Source organism: Condylura cristata, unplaced genomic scaffold, assembly GCF_000260355.1.
Source record: "Condylura cristata isolate star-nosed mole 26May11 unplaced genomic scaffold, ConCri1.0 scaffold00023, whole genome shotgun sequence".
NCBI lineage: Eukaryota > Metazoa > Chordata > Mammalia > Eulipotyphla > Talpidae > Condylura > Condylura cristata.
Window position 1 is genome coordinate 24,302,821 of NW_004567124.1, and position 21,990 is coordinate 24,324,810.

Consider the following 21,990-nt stretch of genomic DNA (forward strand, 5'->3'; position numbering starts at 1 on the left):
TCTGGTGAATCTTCTCACCTGTACCCCAGTTCTGTAAGCATATATAAATCTTTTTAAAAAAATAAAGAAAAGAAAAAGATGACCTTATATTAGTTTTTCGTTTTTTCTTAAAGACAAAGCAGACAATGCTTATAGTTATTGTCATGGATAGTACAGTGAAATGGGAATTAGTGAATCTGGTTTTCTGAGACTTGACTTTGGTGTGCTCTTCAGAAATCAGTTAACCTTCTGGGAGCCAAGCTTTGTGGAAAGTTATTTAGATACAGTGAGAAAAGGGAGGAGGGAGGCAAAGAAGTAATACTTTCAAATATATTCCATTATGCAACAAACTTCCACTACTGTTTGAAACAGTGTGAATTGTGGATACTTTAAGAGATCGTCCTTTTGCAATAATAGTAGACACATTGTAAATGGGTCTGTAATCCTGAATCTGAGTCATGTTAACAAGGACCTCAGAAAATAAAAACTATATTTTAAAGAAAAAAAAAAGATACAAAGGTAAGCAATCCTTGGTTGGCTATAGAAATATTCAAAAAATTAGTGCAAAACTTTAAACAATAAGAGAATTCTCAGCCCTCTAAGTATTATGTGTTACACATGAACTTACTTTTTAGAGAGTAATGAAAAAGAGACCTCTATTTAGTAAGACAAGAGCATATGTATATAAAATATACCCAGAAAATTAAGGCCTGTTGTGTTAGAATGTAGTACATTCCTATCTTCCATCATTGATAACCATTGTTACAAATAATTACTATCATAACCTTTTTCTGTGCACTTATAAATATATACATAAATAATGAGACTTGTATTTTTTAGACATTTTCCTTGTTTTTCCCTTATTACAAATGATGTGTCAGAAGATTTTTGTCTGTGCCCCTTTGTTCAGTTATACAAGTGTTTCTCAAGGGTAGAATCTTTTGGGATTTGGTGAGTGGGGCTCTTGGGTCACTCAGAGAATGGATTTGGCAGAGCCTCATAAAAACAAGCAAATTTAAAGGGCAAGACTTTGCCAGAGCACAGGGTGTTTTTATGTACTGTTCTTTAATAGAATTCATTTATTTGTAGAATTTTTCACTTTGGGTTCTGGCTGGGTTGATTTTTTCTTTGTAATGATTGATAATCCTTACTTCCCTCACCTTTAATTCCTGGCCTTGTAAAACTTCTATCCTAAATTTTCTACTCTAAGCTTCTAGCAACCCCTTCACAGCACCCCTCCCCAATCTCATTTATACCATAACCAGCCCAAAATCTTTTGGGGAATTGAAAGAGGTAATTCAGTCTTCCATAATTACTTCAGGATGGTGACATATAGGGCCACCCCTATTTAAAGGGCCTGGTCTCCCTTTACTAGTGCTTGAACCAATTGCTCCTGTTGGTTCTAGAAGGAAGTATAGGCAGACTCCAAAAGATGGGTTGTTTGTGCCAACAGACAGTCTTGGAGGAGTGGTTGGAGTTTAATGGTCTCTAATTAAGGAGAAATCTTTAACAATGTAATTTAAATATGCAAATTCCAAAGAGGAGAGTGAAAAATATAGCCACTAGGGTCCCCTGGGATATCCCCCTTCCCTGGAGAAAGACATTTCCTTAAGTCTGGTGGCTTGTTCTTGGAGTTTTCTTAAAATGGACATTACCTGTCCACTATGGTTATATAGCAGTATTCTTCCTCTAGATAAAGGCTTATTCCCTTTGGGTAGCAGTAAGTAGGTATCTGTTAGGAGAAGTCTCCTGGTAGAATTTTTCAAGGGATCCATCTATTAGTGGAGGAGTGGGAAAGAGTTGGTAAAAATTAAAGGAAAATAGAAGAATTGGTGTGGCAATACAATTTAAAGTCTAGATTGCCCTTCACTTATTTTCTGGACAGTTGTCACTTGTGACTGCTGTTAGTGTCCTTTTTATCTTTTGAAGAAGTACTTTAGGAAGCAGGACCACTGGGGTACAGTGGTACTGCTTCTCAAGAAAATGAGGGAAGTTTTACTGTTGCAAAATGGAGGGGAACCTACTACAGAATCTAGTTAGTGAAAGGCTTAGATTATAATTACCTAAAATTTTAATAGACACACTTACATTGCCCTCCAAAATAACTACCAGTTTTTACTCCCAACAGTGTTTAAGAGTTCCTATTTCTTTCATTCTCACCAGTATTTAATACGAAGTATTTGAAAATGTATAATCAAAATTATAAATTTTTGCCAGTCTGAATTTTCCTGAATATTAGCTAATTCTAGATTTAACATTTTTTTCTCTAAAATTTATTTATACATTCAGACCTGGGGTACAGGCCAGAGGTGGTGAGAGGATTCACTAGAGACAGAGTGGGGAGCAGAACAGGCCGACTGTTGAATACACTGCTAAGAGGAGCAGCAGGTGAGGCAGGAGAAGTCTGTGGTGCCATGTGGGGCACCTCCCTGGCCTGGGAAGAGGTTGCAGCTAGCTTCATAGTGCTCTGCTTTTAACTCATTGCGCCACCAGGGAGGGCTTCAGGTTGAACATCCTTTTATGATTGTTCACTAGCCTGTTACATTTGGTAGTTACATATTAACTTATTTAATTATTCATGTCTAGTCAGTGTTTTGCTCTTGTCATTAATCTGTAGACATCCTTTAAAATTACGAATACTATGTTGCATGTTGCCCATATTTTACTCCTGTTTATTTAGTGTTAATGAAGAAGGTTAGCCATAGACACAATTTCTGTGTTGAGAAAGACAGTCTTAGAGTTTTAACTTTCTCTATTTTGTTTAAGAAGACTTTTCCTGTCCCAAAGTTACAAGTATATTTTTAATAACAAAATTTTAATTACATATTAAGACAATTTCCTTTAAAAAATCAAATGTAAAAGGTAACCTAAGTTCTATTTAGCATTGTCCTAAATCCTGGTCCCCTTTTGCCCTTCCTTAAGGATACGCTACCATTTTTATGTATATCACCTCTGAATTTTTATAATGCTATTTATTACATACAAATATATATAACCACAGAAATTACATACAGCCATGCAGCACTTAATGGTTGACATAGATGCTGAGAAATGCATCAATGGGTGATTTTTCCTTTCAGTGTCATAAAGTATATTTATTTATAAAACTTAAGGCATATTGCCTCCTATACACTTCTATTGTATTGGGACCACCATCTATTGAGACCATCTTTGTAGATGCAGTCCATTGTTGATTGAAATGTCATTATGTAGTGCATGGCTGTGTCCTTAGCCTTTGTTTTCTTTGCATAAATGTTATTATGTATCATAATGCAACTTCCTTATATTTAGTTTGTACCTCTAAAACAAGCTCATTTTTCTTAGTCCTGGAATTTGGGCAGCAGTCATTTTTTATGCCCCAGGAACTGTATGACATTTAGCATCTCCGACTCCTCATCCACTAAAGTCCAGTAGCATTCCCTAGTCCTCAAATAATCAGAAAGTAAATTCTCCCCCTCCCCCACATTACTCAGTGCCCACCTTTCAACAACTTCATCTGTACTAATGATGATGAACATTTAAGTTTCTTAAAATTTGTGGGATGATATACTACGTTTCAGGGAATTTTTAGCATGGACAGAAAGGCAGTGTTGCAGACTAGTTCAGAGGGTAGCTGTGAAACCACACATCACTTGAATTAAATCCTGGCTCTGCTACTTATTAGTGATGAGTCATTAGGTACATCTCTTAGTGTGTCTAAGTCTCAGTTTCTTCATTTGAAAAATGGAGGTAATAACAGTACCTATTTCATAGGATGCTTAAAAGGACTAAATGATTTAACATAATGTGAAGTATTTATAACACTGTCTCATGTCACAATTAGTGCTTTATAAATACTTGCTATTATACTTTTATTATTGTACAAATTGAGTAGATCCTAAGAATTACTAAATTGCTAAGGTATAAGTCTTTTATTTTAATAACTACCAAAATAGAATAGAGAGTTAAATGTCTAGTAAGAAGGAATATATAAAAGTATTATGGCACATACAGTATTGTATAGATATTTTAAATGTTTCTGAATAAATTTTAATATGAGAAAATAAGATAAATAAAGCCTGATGCCTATCTGTATGTGTGATATGATTTTAATTATGTTTAAAATGTTAAAAATAGAAAATAGAGTAGGAGGAAATATACTAGTAGTTATTTCTAGGCTCTGAAATTATAATGCTTTTTTTTCTTTCTTTATGGTTCTAGATTTTCCAACATTTCTTTATAATTTTATATTAGCTTTATAATCAGAAAAAAAGATAATTCCGAGCTTCTTGGTATAAGAAATGAATTAAATATAATTATAATACACACTCTGCTTTGTGATCTGACTTTTTTTTTTTACTGAGCAATAGCAAATGTATTTTCTCATAAGCAAGTTACCTGATAAAAGCCATAGTCATAGCAAGTATTTTAAGTTAATGTTTAAATATCTTTTTTTTTTTTTTTTTAATTCTCAAAGTTCATACCATATGGTCTCTTAAACTCTAAAGCAAGTGACCAAAACGTGTCCTCATTTCTGGTCATTTCTCTTGGTAGCACCCCAGCAGTCAGTGACTACTCTAGAATTGCTTTGGGTCCTAAACGGGGTCCATCTGTTACTGAAAAGGAGGTACTGACGTGCATCCTCTGCCAAGAAGAACAAGAGGTGAAAATAGAAAACAATGCCATGGTATTATCGGCCTGTGTCCAGAAATCCACCGCCTTAACACAGCACAGGGGGAAACCCATAGAACTCTCAGGGGGTATGTATTGTTTATTGAATATCCTTTTGAGCATTTTTTTCCATATTTACAAAAATTTTTAAAAAGTAGTTGAAAGAAGTTTAAGGGTGAGATTATATTTAGTCTTATTTGATCAGATCGCAATTTACATGTATGTAAAATGAACTACAGGTTTTTACTTGCCATTTTGGCTCCTTTATTAAATTTCAAGTTTTGCTTTGTCTCTGTCTCCCTATCTCTATTTCTCTTTACTGAATGATTTAAAACATTTTCTAAAACTAAAAACTATCTTATATTTATCATAACATTATCATATTTAAGAAAATTAATAATAATTGGGGAATATTGCTTAAGATAAACCCCATTCTCAGATTCTCCCACTGCTCCAAATGTCTTTTTTTTGCTAGACTTTTCTTTTTTTGTTTAGCATTCAGACATATTTCATGCATTGCACTTTTTATGTCTCTTTTAGTCTATTTTAATATGGAATAGTCACCTGCTTTTTAGGATAATAACTTTTTTGAAGAATACAGGCCACTTGCCCTGTACAGTGTCTCAAATTGTGTATCTGTCTAAATTGTTGTCTCATGATTAGATTCATGTTAAACTTTATTGGTAAGAATACTAATTAGGTAATATAGTACACTTCTTGCATGATGTCAGGAGTTAACCGCTTATTTTTAAAATACCTTGGAATGATAATGATTTTAAAAGCTAGCATTTGTTAAATACTTACCGTGCACCAGGGTTTGATTGCATATCTTCTGTGTTTACTCACTCCTTATAACAACTCTATGAGTTAGGCTACTGGTATTGGCTCCATTTTACAGCTGAAGGAACTAAGGCACAGAGAAGCTGGATAACTGCCCAAGGGCAGTTATAAATGATGAAACTAGAATTTGAGTCTTTGCTTTAATACACTAGCTTATAACAGTGATAAGTACTACTTAAACTAACTCAGTGACTTTACTCTTAAAATTACAAAAGTGAATTATGATTGAATTAGAGAAAATCACTTCAGCAGCCAAGGTAATGTAACTTAAGTCTGATGTGCAGATAAAAAATATGTCATTAGGCCCTCCCTGGTGGCGCAGCGGGTTAAAGCACAGCGCTGAGAATCTAGAGCCGCTTCAGCATGAGTTCGATTCCCGCCTGCCCTGGAGGTGACCACATGGCGCAGCAGACCTCTCCTGACCCGCCCGCTGCTCCCCTCAGCAGTGTACTTCGTTGATCTGCCTGTTCTGCTCCCCACTCTGTCTCTGGTGAAGCCTCTCACCACCCCTGAGCCTCTGGCCTGTACCCCAGCTCTGTATGCACAAATAAAAAAATCTAAAAAAAAAAAAATGTCATTAAATCATAATTTTAGAATCATGCCTGTAGATCTAGCTTTATATATTCCTTCTTTTATTTATGCTAAGAGTAAACATCCTATTAGATGTGACACTTTTCTTGGACATTCCTAAGAAAGTTTAAGACCTCATAGCCATTTTCCTTTTCATGACTGTCAAAGAGATGAATAATATCTTATTTTTGTCTTTTTTGTACTAGAAACCCTGGACCCACTTTTTATGGATCCGGACTTGGCATACGGAACTTACACAGGAAGCTGTGGCCATGTAATGCATGCAGTGTGCTGGCAAAAGTAAGTTGTCCTTTTGACATGTTCTTGAAAGAAATTAGGAATGTTGAAATTTACTAAAGGCCACAAAAAGGCATGTTTTTCATGTTTTCTTTCCTTCTTAATTGAATAATTGAAGCCGTTTCAATTCTGTTTGCATGATACCCATTCTGTTATCACCCTTAAAAATTGATGTGGAAATTTATCAACCTAAAATTTTTACCTTTCCTTTGTAATTGCTCTCTACACACTAATTATAGTATTTGTGTAAAAGAAGTAGTCATCGATAAAAATCTCATTCCCCTCAAAATAGTGAAAAGTGTCAAGAGAGTAGGTTCCAGTTATAACTTTGGAAGAAAGAAAAATTCAGAAACAAAATTTCTGGGGAATGTTTTCAGTGTGGGGTTTATTAGTCTTTTGACACTGCATTAAAACACACAATTTCCCTATAATAGCACTTATTAATATAATTGACCATTAACCACTTGGGGTACTAGTGTCTGCACTGTATTTCTATGATGGTGAGGCAGGGGACAAGTCTGATTCAGTAAAATTATTTTAAATTTGTTTCTTCCCTTACAGGTCTTTTTGCTTGCCTCTAAAAAAAATGGGCATCCTCTTTCTTCTGTAGTACAGCTTTTGTATTTTTGCATGTAAATTCTAAAAATTTTGTAAGGCAGAAATTTCAATTTTTTCCTACTTGGATTAGAGCAAAGCCATATTGTATAGTTTTAAACAAACCTATGTTTTGGAATTTTGCAGATATTTTGAAGCTGTACAGTTGAGCTCTCAGCAGCGCATTCATGTAGACCTTTTTGACTTGGAAAGTGGAGAATATCTTTGCCCTCTTTGCAAGTCTCTGTGCAATACTGTGATCCCTATTATTCCTCTGCAACCTCAAAAGATAAACAGGTATATTTTAATTTAAATATTGGTGAATTTTTTAAAGCATCTTTAATCTTTTCATTTGTGCCTGTATTGATTAGACTGACAAGTTTCTTCCTTGCTAGTGTAATAATAATTTTTCATCCTGCACCTTATATTCTGCATTAAAATATTTTAAAAGCTTCGCTTTTTGGTCCTTTAGAGAATTGAATATGAATTTACTCAAAAGTATGTTTTCTGAATACCTTCCAACAACCATTAAAGCAATAGGACTTTGATCTTTATCTTAGCATTCACTGAAGAAGAAGGTGTAAAGAATATTTATTCCTTCAATATAGTGTTTTACCAGCATTAGAGTTGCTGTTTGGACTTTGGTTCCTCTAAATTTCTTTCTTGTTATTTTTGTATTCTATTGTTCAGAAGATCTAAATGTTGTAGTTTTAGAGAAATGGATAAAATGTTAGCTATAAAAGTAAAGAAAATATTAGATTTATGATATATCTTTGGATAGTTTTGAACTTTTAGGCTAAATATTTCAGCTTTTATATTGTGACCACTTGTAAAAAATATTTAATAGGAAATTCACATTTGTCTAATGACAACTAGAAATTTTAATTGTTTATATATTCTCTCTTTATATATGAAGACAGTATATTTATGACTATAATTTCAGTTTCATTAAAACTCAATGAATGGTAGTAATATACCTACACTTTGCTAAAGAAAATGGTTTGTTAATGAAACATTTAACGTGTTCCATTAAAAATAAAAATTAAAAGGTGATAGGTTTGGCAAGCAGGGTCAGTAAATAATTGCTCTAGGTCTGCTATTTCATGTCATCAGGAAACTGAATTTGGAAATTGTCTTCTGTTTTGTCTATTAGGACATAAAATTTCATCTTTTTAAGAAGTTTACATCACAAAGAGTTATCTTTAATTTTTGAGTACCTAATATGTTCTAGGGTCTCCATGATGGCCAAGAGGTTAAGCTCAGTACTGTCACCAATGCATCCTGAATTTGATCCCCAGCCAGGATACTGACCCACATGGCATAGCAGACTTCTGTCTTGCCCTGCCATGTATTTCAGTGAATCCACCTGTTCTGCTCCTCACTTCGTCTCTAGTGAATCCTCTGTTCCCTCTGCACCTCTGGCTTATACCCCAGTTCTTCTATGCATAAATAAATAAATATTTTTTAAAATGCATGTTTCGGATTAGTCTAATAAAGTAGGTACTGTTAGTCTTACATTCCGAGACTGGGAGTTGGAGCCACAGTTCTGAATGGATCTGTCTTGGAATTTTGCATCCATTTTGAAGCTGTGCCATTGAACTCTCAGCAGCCCATTCATGTAGTTTTCACTTGTTTCAAGACATACTGACAATTTGAACAGAGACCTGACTCCAGAGCTTTACCTAACTGTATGCATGGTGGCAAGCATTAAAATAATAATGAAGTAACTTTTCAACTTCTTGTTAGTTGGTATAGGTCTTCAGGGTTCACCAAATAAAAATTTATAAACATGTAAATTGTTTTCTGAAGGAAAATTCTGAAGGAAAAATCTGAAAATTCAGATTCTTTAAGATAGTCTGCTCTAAAGTTAGACTGTCCTTACAACTGGGTCTCTTTGAATCCTGTTATAATTACAATACAGAATAGCAATTTTGTTACTTAGGATCTGGGATCCATGATCCATGTAATGTTTAATACATGAACTGGGGCTATAAGCCAGAAGTACAGGGGGTGAGAGTACTCACCAGAGAGAGCAGGGAACAGAACAGGCCAATCTACTGAAACAGACTGCTGAGGGGAGCAGCAGGCAAGGCAAGAGAGGTCTGCTGTACCACATGGGTCAGATCCCTGGCTGGCCAGGGATCGAACTCTTGCTTGCAGTGGCTGGCAGTAGCTTGATGGTGCTGTCTTTAACCCTTGTGCCATCAGGGAGGCCCAATGTTTACTAGGCACTATTAAACTTGTATAGTTGAGTGTATTTCCCTCTTTTGTTCTTAGGGAATCAACATGGATATAATGTAAGACATTAAAGTTAAGAGCGTATTAAAAACTTTAGAAAAACTAGCATTTTTAAAGAAAATTGGTCATAACCAGTCATAGTGCACTTTCATTTTTTTTCCAGGTGAACGTTCATTTTTTAATTTAACTGATATTCATTTAAATTACATACCTATATAATTTTTTAATTATAGCTTCAGTCTTCAACATGTGTAAATACTTCATTCACCTACTACCAAAGCTCTAGTGCTAAGATCCTGTCATATTTTTTCCCTTACTTCCTCTGGTAACCACATTTTTCATAGAATCTAAAAGTTATTTTTATTTTGTTTTATCAATTTGTTTTCTTTGGTTTTATTCCACTAATTAGTGTGCAGCCATCATTTTCTGATTTATGTCACTTAGCATAATCACCTCAGCATCCATCCATTTTGTCCCAAAAGGCACTTTACCTTTTTTCAAGAATTGAGTAATATTCCATTGACTATATATTGCACAATTTCTTTATCCAGTCACCTATCGATATTTCTTATCTTGACTATTGTGAATACTACTACTAATACTGTGAATCCATAAATCTTTTTTTTTCTTTTAATTTAATGATTTCATAGTATCTAGGTAAAATACCTGGACATATTAGTGCTGGATGCTACTATATTTCCTTTTTCAGTGAATGAGTATTTTTTTTTCTCCACATTCTTCCCAACCATTATTGTTTTCAGTCTTTTTGATATAGGCCTTTATCAGTGGTAAGGTGATACCTCTTTGTGGTTTTGATTTGCATTTCCTTTATCGTAAGGGGTTGAGCAATTTTTCATGTGTCTGTGGACCATCTGTGAACCTTCTTGGAGAACTGTTTCTAGGTTTTTGCCAATTTTTTTATTTGATTGTTTGGGAATGTTTTTTGTAATTGAGTTGTATGAGTTCTTTATGTATTTTGAAAATTTATCCTTTGTGCATGTGATGTACAAATATTGTCTGTAGGTTGTCCTTTTGTTTTTATGGTATTTCTTTTACTGTTCAAAAGCTTTGTGATTTAATGTAGTTCCATTTATTTGTTGTTTGCTTGTTTGCCTTGCCCTTAAAGTTGAGCCCTAAATACATCTCCAAGTTTAATGCCACACTGTATATAATTTATGATTTCTTTTATATATTTTATGGTTTCAGGTCTTACATACAAGTCTTTAATCCATTTCGCATTAATTTTTATGTATGGAGTTTTTTTTTTTTTACATGTGACTTATCAAGTTACTTAAAACCATTTATTGAAGAAACTTTCCTCTCTCCATTGCATGGTTTTAATTTCCTTTATCACATATTAGCTGTCAGGATTTCTGTGGGTTCACTGGGCTCGCTGTTGGGTTCCATTGGTTTGTGTTTCTAATTTTATTCCAAAACCATACTGTTTTGTTTAATAATCACTTTGTAGTATATTTTGAAGTGAGGGAGCATGATGCCCCATATTTTCTTTTTTTCTCTAATGATTGCTTTGACTTTTCAGAGTCTTTTGTAGTTCCACACATATTTTAGGAGTATTTATTCTATTTCCTCAAAAAAAATCATTGGGGTCTTAATAGTTATGTTGAATCAATAAATTGTTTTAGGTTATATGGTCATTTTAACAATTTAGATTACAGGTTTCCAAAAATATATCCATTTCTTCTAGGTTTTCCAATTTGTTTGTATATAGATGTTTACAGTAGTCTCTTAGGATTCTTTGTATTCTGTAATACCTATTATAATTTCACTTCTTTCATTTCTGATTGTTTTTACTAGGGCTTTCTGTCTCTCTTTTTTTTTCCCTTAGTAAGCCTACCTAAGGGTTAACCAATTTTGTGTATCCTTTCAAAGGACCAGCTCTTGGTTTTACTAATTTTTTTTTTACTTTGTCTTTTTGACTTCTGTTTTATTTCCATTCTAATATTTTTTCCTTTTCTACTGATTTTTGGTTTCATTTGTTCTGCTCACTCTATTTCCTTCAGATAAAAGTTAGATTGTCTATTTGAGATTTATTTTCTTTATTGATATGGGCCTGTATTATTATGTACTTCCTTCTTCATACAACTTTTGCTGCATCCCCTAGAATCTGGTAGTTTATCTTTTCATTTTTGTTAATTTCCAGATAATTTTTAATGTCTCCTTTGTTTTCTTCATTTACCCAAGAGTTGTTGAGCAGCATTTTGTTTAATCTCTATATGTTTGTTTTATTTTTAGGCTTTTTGGTTTTTATTTTCCTGTGGTTGGTATCGAGCTTATATAACATTGTGATCAGAAAAGATTTATAGATACAATTTCAATTTTCATATTTTTTGAAAATTCTTTTGTGTCCCAACATATGACCTTCTCTGCTTGAGAATGTTCATGTGTACTTGAGAAGAATTAGTACACTTTAATTCTGATAACTGAAAAATTATTAGGTTAAATTTGTGTCCAGTTACATAAATTTTGGCACAATTCATTATTCATTCATCTTTAACTTCATTCAAGACTGTCCCTTCGCTGAGTAAAGTCTTAACTTCAGTAGGTAAAGTCTTTATAATAATACTGTTGCTGCTTCCTCTTGGTTATTAGTAACAGTTTAGGTGAAGTCCCTGTTCTTCTAGAATTTGCAGTCCAGAGAGGAGAAAACAACAGTAAACATATAAATACAAAATGTTAAATGTGACACACAGTGAAAAAACTAAAGCAGTAGTTGTAGATGACTAGAGCTAGAGCAATGATAAAGTTATTCTAAGCCAAGTCTTCAGGGAGCGACCTCTATGAGATCTATGAGATCCTGACATTTGAATTGAGACCTGAATGAAGTGAAAGACTAGCAGTACTAGTTGCTGAGAGCAGAGAATTCCAAGCACAGGTAGTAGGTTCTGAAGTAGGAACACAATTGGCATGTTTGAGTTACAACAAAAGGCACATACTTGGAATGGAACGCTCACAGAGCTGGATAACAAAAGGACTAATAAAATTTGTTCTAAATTAGAAATTAAAATTTTATGTTATGTGATGAGAATTCATTGCAATGTTTTGAATGGGGAAATGGTATGGTTTTATTTACATGTTCAAGATCCCTTGTCTCCTTTATTATGACTACATAAATAATGAAATGCCATATGGAAACAGGAACAATGGTTAGGTGTTGTTTTTTTTTTTTAATAATGTTAACTTTTACATCATTTTGTGCATTTTTCCATCTCAGTTGTAATCCCTGTGGGCTTCCCATCACCAAATCACCAAATCACCAAATCCCTTCATGTGCCATCACCATAGTCCAGTGCATTTCCCTCCCCTTCACTGTGTTTGATCCCAGAATGGTTTTTTTTTTTAAATAGCCTAGGTGAGGGAAGATGTAAGTTGAACATAGGGTAGTAATGGTAGAGGTAAAAAGAAATGATGAATTTGATGTACATTTTGAAGGTAAAATCTGTTAGATTAGAATGTGGAATATGAGGTAATCAGTGATAACACTTAGTTTTTTACTTCAACTAGAATGGTGCTTCCATTTACTGACATTTATTACTTCTAGGTTTTAGGTATATGATAGTATCTTATTTCTTTGCCTCCCTCCCCAAAAACTACATTTTTAGACACACATGTTTCTATGACCTAACAGGTTAATATGGAGAATTATGACATTTATATGCAGTCATTTATCCAGAGAAAACTGCACCTTTTCTGTTTGACTTTGTGCTGGTGGCTTTAATAAATTTTAAATATCCTTTTACAGTGAAAAGGCTGAAGCTCTTGCTCAACTTTTGACCCTGGCACGATGGATACAGACCGTTCTGGCCAGAATAACAGGTTATAATATGAAGCCTGCTAAAGGTTTGCTTGGAATTATTTTATATTTAGCTGTGTGAAATTTAATTATTAGAGTTTGTAAATTTTTTAAAGTAATTATTGCTTTGAAATATAGTTTCAAATATAGTTTCCTAGTTGACTATGAGAATTAGAGATTTTTGAAGCCAAGGCTTAGTTTGACCTAAATCACTTTAGTCAGCTTAATAATTTCTCATACTAGAAACAAGATAGACATTGATTGATCTGGAATCAACTGCTCGGATTTAAATCTCAAATCTGTGTGTTCTTGGGCAAGTTACTTAACTCTCCATGCCTCTACTTTCTTATTTGTAAAAGTGAGACTAAATCCTTGATTTAAAAAAAGTGAGTTAATTGATGTAAAGTAGAAGAGTGCATGGTACGTAGTAAATACTACATACTTGTTGACCATTATCGATTACCAGTTGTTAATGTCTTGTCATTAATGTAACAAACAGAATTTTAAAACTGTTACTTCATTTATGTTTTCTACCTAAATGAAAAGATAAGCCTACCTAAGAACTTGGAGAAGTAGACAGTAGTAGGCATTTGATGAGAGAGGTATAAATTTAATGAATATTTAGTAAGGGCAGTGACTTTCCTAGTTATTGTTGGTTTGTGGTTTTGTTTTGTTTTGTTTTGTTTTTTCTGCTTCCTGTATTTAACAATAAGGTAGCTTGAGTGAGATCTGTAAACAGACACTAACAGTAAAAATTCTAAGAGAGCTGCTGTCTTTCTGACTAGAGTACTGGTAAGATTCACTTAGGGCCCTCCTTGGTGGCTCAGTGGGTTAAAGCGCAGCACCATGAAGCTCACTGCAGGGGCTTCAGCATGAGTTCGATACCCAGCCCTGGAGCTGAACCACATGGCACAGCAGACCTCTCCTGTCTTGCCTGCTGCTCCCCACAGTAGTGTATTTCATCAATCTGCCTGTTCTGCTCTCTGCTCTGCAGACTCACGTAGAACTATAGAGTGGAAAGGCATTTACTGTTGTGTGTTTTTCCTCTTTAGACTTCTTCTGAAGCCAGTCCCTGTCATGGTGCAGCATTATCACAGTTACTGTGTGGGCCCCTAAAACTTCAAGATAAAATCAATCTGTATAGCCAGAGAAACTAAGTAAAAGGAGGCCCTTAATTCCACAGAATGCAGTGTGAATCCATTATTCTTTTCTGTCTGTTTCACATACTCACCCCAGTGATAGCTTCAGTCACATCACTGAGGGATTAAAATGGAGAGAAACTTATTGACCAAAGGAAAAGGCTCCTTGGAGCTAGAGAGTATTGGAGAAATCTCAAAGAGAGAGCTGTCAAAGAGAAATTTTCCATTTTTGAGATCAACACAATTCCTGGTCTACCTCCAAGCTGTGCATTTATAGATCTGTCAAAGAAACCTGGCAATTGCTTTGCAAATGAAGGTGAATTAAACTAGCATTCAAGTCCCACACTAACCAATAAGTTGTCTGCCAGTACATGGACAGTGTAGAAAAGCTGAGAAAACTAACATTAGAACTCCCACCCATAGTGGGATGGAACTTCCTGACTATAACTGGATTGATTACCTACTAAGATAAAAGGTACATTTTCCCAGAGAATTGTAATAAAGCAGAATCTTAACAATGTGTAATAATCAAAATATCTAAGATTGAGTCTGAAGTTATACCACATACAGTGAACCATGAAAATCAGACCAATTCTTGGGGGGGGGGGGGCGGAATCAAATGCAAACCCTAAATTTTTTTTTTCAAAAGATTTATTGATTAATGCATACAAGGGCTGGGGTGCAGGCCAGAGGTGCAGGGGGTGAGAGAATTCACCAGAGACAGAATGGGGACCAAAATAGGCAGACTGACAAAGGACACTGCTGAGGGGAGCAATGGGCAAGACAGGAGAGATCTTCTGCGCCATGTGGAGCACCTCCGTGGCAGGGATTGAACTCAACTGAAGCAGCTGTGGCTGGCTTGTACTGCTGTGCTTTAACACATTGTGCCACCTGGGAGGGCCCCTGAGATTTTTGTTTTGTTTTAAAGATTTATTTATTTGTGCATACAGAACTGGGGTACAGGCCAGAGGTGCAGGGGCAGTGAGAGGCTTTACCAGAAGTGGAGTCGGTAGCAGAACAGGCAGATCAACGAAGTACACTGCTGAGGGAAGCAGTGGGCAGTCGAAAGAGGTCTGCCTCGCCTTGTGGATCACCTCAGGGCAGGAATTGAACTCATGCTGAAGTGGTTTTAACTTCTCATTGCTGTGCTTTAACCTGTTGTGCCATCAGGGAGGGCTGCCCCTGAGATGTTTTAATGTTGAACTTTTCAGACAAAAGGCTTAAAGTAGCTATAGAATCATGAAATATGAGGTAAAGACGAATGGATACTCTTGAATGGAAAGATTGGCATTCTCACCAGAAAATAAAAACGTGAAAAAAAAAAAAACAACCTCCGTGGTGGCACAACAGGTTAAAGCACAGCATTAGGAAGCTAATAGCTACAGCTGCATGAGCACGAGTTTAATCCCCAGCCAGGGAGGTGACCCACATAGCGTGCAGACCTCTCCTGATCCGCCTGCTGCTCCCCTCAGCAGTGTACTTTGTCGATCTCCCTGTTTTGTTCCCCACTCTGTCTCTGATGAATCTCATAAACATCCCTGCACCTCTAGCCTGTACCCCAGTTCTGTTTGCATAAATAAATGTTAAAAATGGAAGTAATAGATCCGAGAAAATACACAAGATAAAAATTAACATGGATAGATTTAATAGTAGAATGAAATGAGGAGATAAGTATCATTGAGTTTGAAATTAAATCACTGGAAATTATACAGTCTGAAGAATTGACAGAAAAGGGATGGAGAATAAAAAAAGAACATAACCTTCATGACATGTGGAACCTTTTTTCCATTTAATTATTTTCTTACATCAGTATTCATTTTTGTACAATATTTGATCTCTCCCCTCCAGTTTAGTCCCCATGGTTCTCCCACCACCATAGTACCTGTGAAGGATCATAATAGTCCCCTGTGTTCTTTCCTCCCACATTTTGGTCCCTCTCCCACCCCCATCCCTGTTGTATTCCTCAAATCTGTGGTCAGCTTGAACCTTTTTTAAAAAATCCAATATTTGTATCATTGAAATCCCAAAGATGAAAAAGGATAACGTAGAAAAAAAATTGAAGAAAAAAAATGGCCTGGAACTCCCTAAACACAAGATTTAAGATTTTAGTGAAACTTAAACAGATAAAATTAATGAAAACCGCATCCAGCAGATAGATCATACTCAAACTGCTAAAAAGCAAAAATGAAGGAAAAAATCTGACAACACCAGAAATAAACAATTCATTGTATATAGGGGAACAACAGTTGCAATTTGATGAAGAAATAGAGCCACAAACACAGTTAATATTCATCTAAGGTCTTAGTAACATTAAGTGGAAGAGCTACAATTTATATTATTTTTAAAGATTTATGTATACAGAACTGGGGTACAGGCCAGAGGTACAGGGGTGGTGAGAGGATTCACCAGAGGCATAGAGAGGAGCAGAACAGGCAGATCTACAAAGTACACTGCTGAGGGAGCAGGCAAGTCAGCAGAGGTCTGCGGCACCAAGTGGGTCACCTCCTTGGTCGTGGATTGAACTGGCGGTGAAGCAGCAGCAGTGAACCTGCCACATGGTGCTGTGCTTTAAACCCATTGTGCCACCAGGGAGGACTCAGAGCTACAATTTAAGTGGCAATTTGGCTCCAGATCTTGTTCACTTGAAGCCTTACCAATAGAATACTAGTCATTAAAAATGGAAATATAGGAGAGTTTCTATAAGGATCATATATGACTTTAGAAAACTAGAAAAGTATATCAGACTAAGCTCATGATTTTTCTGTTTGCTTTTTTTTTCTTTTAATTTATAAGGAGAAAACCAAACAGTTCCAGTCTTGTTTAATCAAGGAATGGGTGATTCATCTCTTGAATTCCAGTCTATCCTGAATTTTGGAATTCAGTCTTCGTGAGTATTTAAATAATTAAGATAGATTTATAAGTGCCTATGAAAATGAAAGTAGAGAGCAGTCCTTCCTGCTTTATTTGTAAAATTGTTTCTTTATCCCATTTTTATCTTATTTCTTTGTCTTCGGACTTTTATTTGTATTAATTGTATTAAATGGTTTGAAACAGTAGATTATTATGTATTAGGGTAAACCATGCCTATAACTGACCATTTTTTTTTACCAATAAAAGTGCCATGTGTAAATAATACTGATAGAAGAACTTAAGAACTATCAGTTAAAGTTACATCTAACTTGCTCTGTAATTTCTAAAAAGTCTCAAATCACACATCCCTCCTAGATTTGTTTTTCTTATTTGGTGAAATTGAGATGTTGACTTCCTAGCTTATCTTATAAGGTTTTTGGAAAGATTTTTATGAGAAGACACTGAAAAATATACCTATATTTCCTAGATATTTCCAGATATGTGTATGTATAGCTATATATTTTAGATATGTAGATATGTGAGAGGGGTAATGCCTCTTGTTAAACTCTCTGGAACACAGTACTTTTTGTTTTTTGTTTTAGTAGGCAATCAATCCAATTAGGCTCAACAATTACTGTTTTATAAATCTTTCATATATAATGTCATATTTCATATATGTATGTTACATATATTAAAGTATAATACCCAAGTCAGGTGTTAGTATTTAAAGAATATTATTTGTAGTACACTTTTCTAGTAGTATCCCATTGCTAATATTTGTTATTTATTACAAATGAAAGCTTAGGAAATTGAGAAATTATTCCTCCAAGTACATGATATTATCACATACATACACCTTTTTCAACACAAACTATTTCTTGTTCCAATGTCCAGATACTACATCTTGTCAGACCAGATCTGTTTCCTCAGAATTTTATTCATCCTCTGTCCAGTATTCCCCTTAATTTGGACCTGGAACCTTTCTCCGGTGATCATTTACTGCGAATTTATAGGAAGGGAAGTCATATAGACCACTTACATTTTGTAAGAGATATGTTTCTATCTATAGGAGATATCATTCTGCTTTTCTATTTTTTTCTTAGTGAATCAACCTTCAGATACTCTAATCTCTAATTTAACAAAGAACAGTTTGTATTACTCAAGGAGTGAAATTGTTGCTTCTGTACCTAATTGGAGTTCTCAATAGGTAGCCACTTTTACTAAATCACTATACAAATTTTCCTTGTTTTCTTTTTAGGATAAAATATTCTAAAAGCATCAAGGAAATGGTTGTCCTCTTTGCCACAACAATTTATAGAATTGGACTAAAAGTGCCTCCTGATGAAATGGATCCTCGAGTCCCCATGATGACCTGGAGCACATGTGCTTTCACTATCCAGGCAATTGGTAAATCCTATAGAAGAACTGTTTGGAGGTTTCACAGAAATAGTATTTATTAGCCATAAAATACTCATTTTTTCCATTACCCAAAATAGTCTGACTTGTTTGAGGACTATGAATATTTTATTAGATTAGATGGCATCATGTATTGTGGTCTGAGAATCTTTTATATTGATTTCTGTTAACTAAAAATGACCAAAAATGTAATAAATGCTAAAAATATTTGAAAGGAATACTTTGAAATAAGCTCTATTCAAAAGGTGGCAAGTTTTCAACACTAGAAGTTGGAGGATAAAGGGAGAAGAGTAACTCAGAAACAGCCAGTAGTTTCTGTTTTAGAGGAGAAAAATAAAATTTAAAGTCACCTAAAAATTTACCTGAAAAAGGAAAGGAAGATTAAGCTAGTCGGGGAAGTCATATTAGCAGACAGGAACTAACCAGCTCTGAAGGGACACCTATTGTCACATACCTGTCATCCTGAAAGTTTCCTAAAGAAAATTATAGCAGTCAGTCAACAAGATGTAGTCCTTAAATTTACAGTGTCATTTGTCAGTAAAGCTACTGGAGTGGAGTGAGAGCAGTAAACAATAGCTTAGATTTTAAAATTAGAGGCCTTCCCTGGTGGCGCAGTGGGTTAAAGTGCAGCACTGCAAGCTAGCCATGGTTGCTTCAGAGCTAGTTTGATCCCTGCCCTGGAGGTGATCCATGATCCACATGGCACAGCAGACCTCTGCTAACCCTCCTGCTGCTCCCCCCAGCAGTGTACTTCGACAGTTTGCTTGTTCTGTTCCCCACACTGTCTCTGGTGAATCCTTCCACTGCCCCAGCACCTCTGGCCTGCATCCCAGTTTTTTTAAAATAGATATTAAAAAAAAGATTTTTAAATTAGCATGAGATACTGTACTATGTGAAAAAGAATAAGATCTGTATTTCTTCTTTACCCTGTCTCCCTTTTGAAAATATATTTTGCTAGTTGTTTTTAATGGAGTCTTCCATTTTCTTAATCTAAATATATTTCTGTAACAGGACAATATTCCTTAATTTGATTCAATGACATGATTCACACACAGCCTTCCTGCATACCCTCATCAATCTCTATGAACAGATTTTAGAAGTTACTTCAAAATCTGTTTCACATACACAACATACACATACACACACACACACACACACACACACACACAAATCTCTTACACTGAAATTGTGGGAAAAGATACTATACAGGTTTATATTTACTGTGATTAAATAAGAAATAAGAAAAATAAAGTTTAAATAGAATAGAATCTGGGTAAATTCCGAAGGACACTTTTTGGAACCAAGATCTTAAGTCTCCTCAGACTTTTACATTTTACTACCTTTGGGAAAATCTATGCATCAGAATTAGGAATTTATGTTTAGACTTTAAATATAAAAAACGTCACACTTTTGCCAAAATGGAGATTAGAAAAATTACCATAGATTAAGGCTGAATCCTCTTATGTGATTCCGTCACCTAGTAACTGGATTCTGCTTCACATTGTTATCTGTGGTGTTCACTGCAGTGCTTCTCTTGGTGTACTCTGCTCTTGGTGCATAGCAGCTAACTTACCTTATTCCCTGTGCATATGGAAAGGGTTGTTGTTATAATTAGGAGCATTAGTTAAAGGATCAGAATAAGAAAGTCTTTTATGTATTTAAAGATGGAGAAAAAATGGAACTGTGTCTTCCATACTCATAGATGTATCTGCTGCCAAGGATCAGTGAAAATAGGTCAATTCCCTTGCTGATAAAATGGAATTTATTTCTGAGACCAGGTTTTTTGGTATTTTCAATTTCATCTTCTCTTTTCCTAGAAATCTACTCGGATTCTTATTTTAAATAACACTTCTAAAAGCAATAAAGTTATTTATACTTGCCTTATGTATTATTTTTAAATAAGTTATAAATTATACATGAACTTTTTTAAGTTTTACATAAAAGAGATACTAAAAGAAATATTAATAGAGTGCTGTTTATCCCAAGTTTGTTTTTTAACAGATTATTGCAGGACTTTTTATTCATAGTAACAATTTATAAGTGATCTACATTTTCTTTTATAATAGTCTCTCAAAAATTTAGAAATTTTGATATAGAGTTAAACATGAAACTTGAAAGGATACAATTCATCTAGTCAAAAGTAAATTAGGGCCCTCCCTGGTGGTGCAGCGGGTTAAAGCACTAAGAAGCACTAAGAAGCTAAAGCCACTTCAGCATGAGTTCGATACCCACCACGGAGGTGACCACATGGCGTGGCAGACCTCTCCTGACCTGCCCACTGCTCCCCTCAGCAGTGTACTTTGTCAGTCTGCCTGTTCTGCTCCCCACTCTGTCTCTGATGTATCTTATAACCATCCCTGCACCTCTAGCCTGTACCCCAGTTCTGTTTGCATAAATAAATGTTAAAAATGGAAGTAATAGATCCGAGAAAATACACAAGATAAAAATTAACATGGATAGATTTAATAGTAGAATGAAATGAGGAGATAAGTATCATTGAGTTTGAAATTAAATCACTGGAAATTATACAGTCTGAAGAATTGACAGAAAAGGGATGGAGAATAAAAAAAGAACATAACCTTCATGACATGTGGAACCTTTTTTCCATTTAATTATTTTCTTACATCAGTATTCATTTTTGTACAATATTTGATCTCTCCCCTCCAGTTTAGTCCCCATGGTTCTCCCACCACCATAGTACCTGTGAAGGATCATAATAGTCCCCTGTGTTCTTTCCTCCCACATTTTGGTCCCTCTCCCACCCCCATCCCTGTTGTATTCCTCAAATCTGTGGTCAGCTTGAACCTTTTTTAAAAAATCCAATATTTGTATCATTGAAATCCCAAAGATGAAAAAGGATAACGTAGAAAAAAAATTGAAGAAAAAAAATGGCCTGGAACTCCCTAAACACAAGATTTAAGATTTTAGTGAAACTTAAACAGATAAAATTAATGAAAACCGCATCCAGCAGATAGATCATACTCAAACTGCTAAAAAGCAAAAATGAAGGAAAAAATCTGACAACACCAGAAATAAACAATTCATTGTATATAGGGGAACAACAGTTGCAATTTGATGAAGAAATAGAGCCACAAACACAGTTAATATTCATCTAAGGTCTTAGTAACATTAAGTGGAAGAGCTACAATTTATATTATTTTTAAAGATTTATGTATACAGAACTGGGGTACAGGCCAGAGGTACAGGGGTGGTGAGAGGATTCACCAGAGGCATAGAGAGGAGCAGAACAGGCAGATCTACAAAGTACACTGCTGAGGGAGCAGGCAAGTCAGCAGAGGTCTGCGGCACCAAGTGGGTCACCTCCTTGGTCGTGGATTGAACTGGCGGTGAAGCAGCAGCAGTGAACCTGCCACATGGTGCTGTGCTTTAAACCCATTGTGCCACCAGGGAGGACTCAGAGCTACAATTTAAGTGGCAATTTGGCTCCAGATCTTGTTCACTTGAAGCCTTACCAATAGAATACTAGTCATTAAAAATGGAAATATAGGAGAGTTTCTATAAGGATCATATATGACTTTAGAAAACTAGAAAAGTATATCAGACTAAGCTCATGATTTTTCTGTTTGCTTTTTTTTTCTTTTAATT

At 35.0% G+C, this 21,990-nt stretch overlaps 1 protein-coding gene across 1 annotated transcript in view; it reads left to right on the top strand.

Annotated features, from left to right (window-relative positions):
* Positions 1-21,990, top strand: part of UBR1 (ubiquitin protein ligase E3 component n-recognin 1) — a 124,891-nt gene that overhangs the window by 68,930 nt on the left and 33,971 nt on the right. The window contains exons 30-35 of the mRNA XM_004687871.2: positions 4,513-4,718; positions 6,246-6,339; positions 7,078-7,227; positions 12,929-13,026; positions 16,912-17,005; positions 18,227-18,375. Of these exons, the coding sequence (XP_004687928.1) occupies positions 4,513-4,718; positions 6,246-6,339; positions 7,078-7,227; positions 12,929-13,026; positions 16,912-17,005; positions 18,227-18,375 (791 nt within the window). The remainder of the gene's footprint in view (positions 1-4,512; positions 4,719-6,245; positions 6,340-7,077; positions 7,228-12,928; positions 13,027-16,911; positions 17,006-18,226; positions 18,376-21,990) is intronic.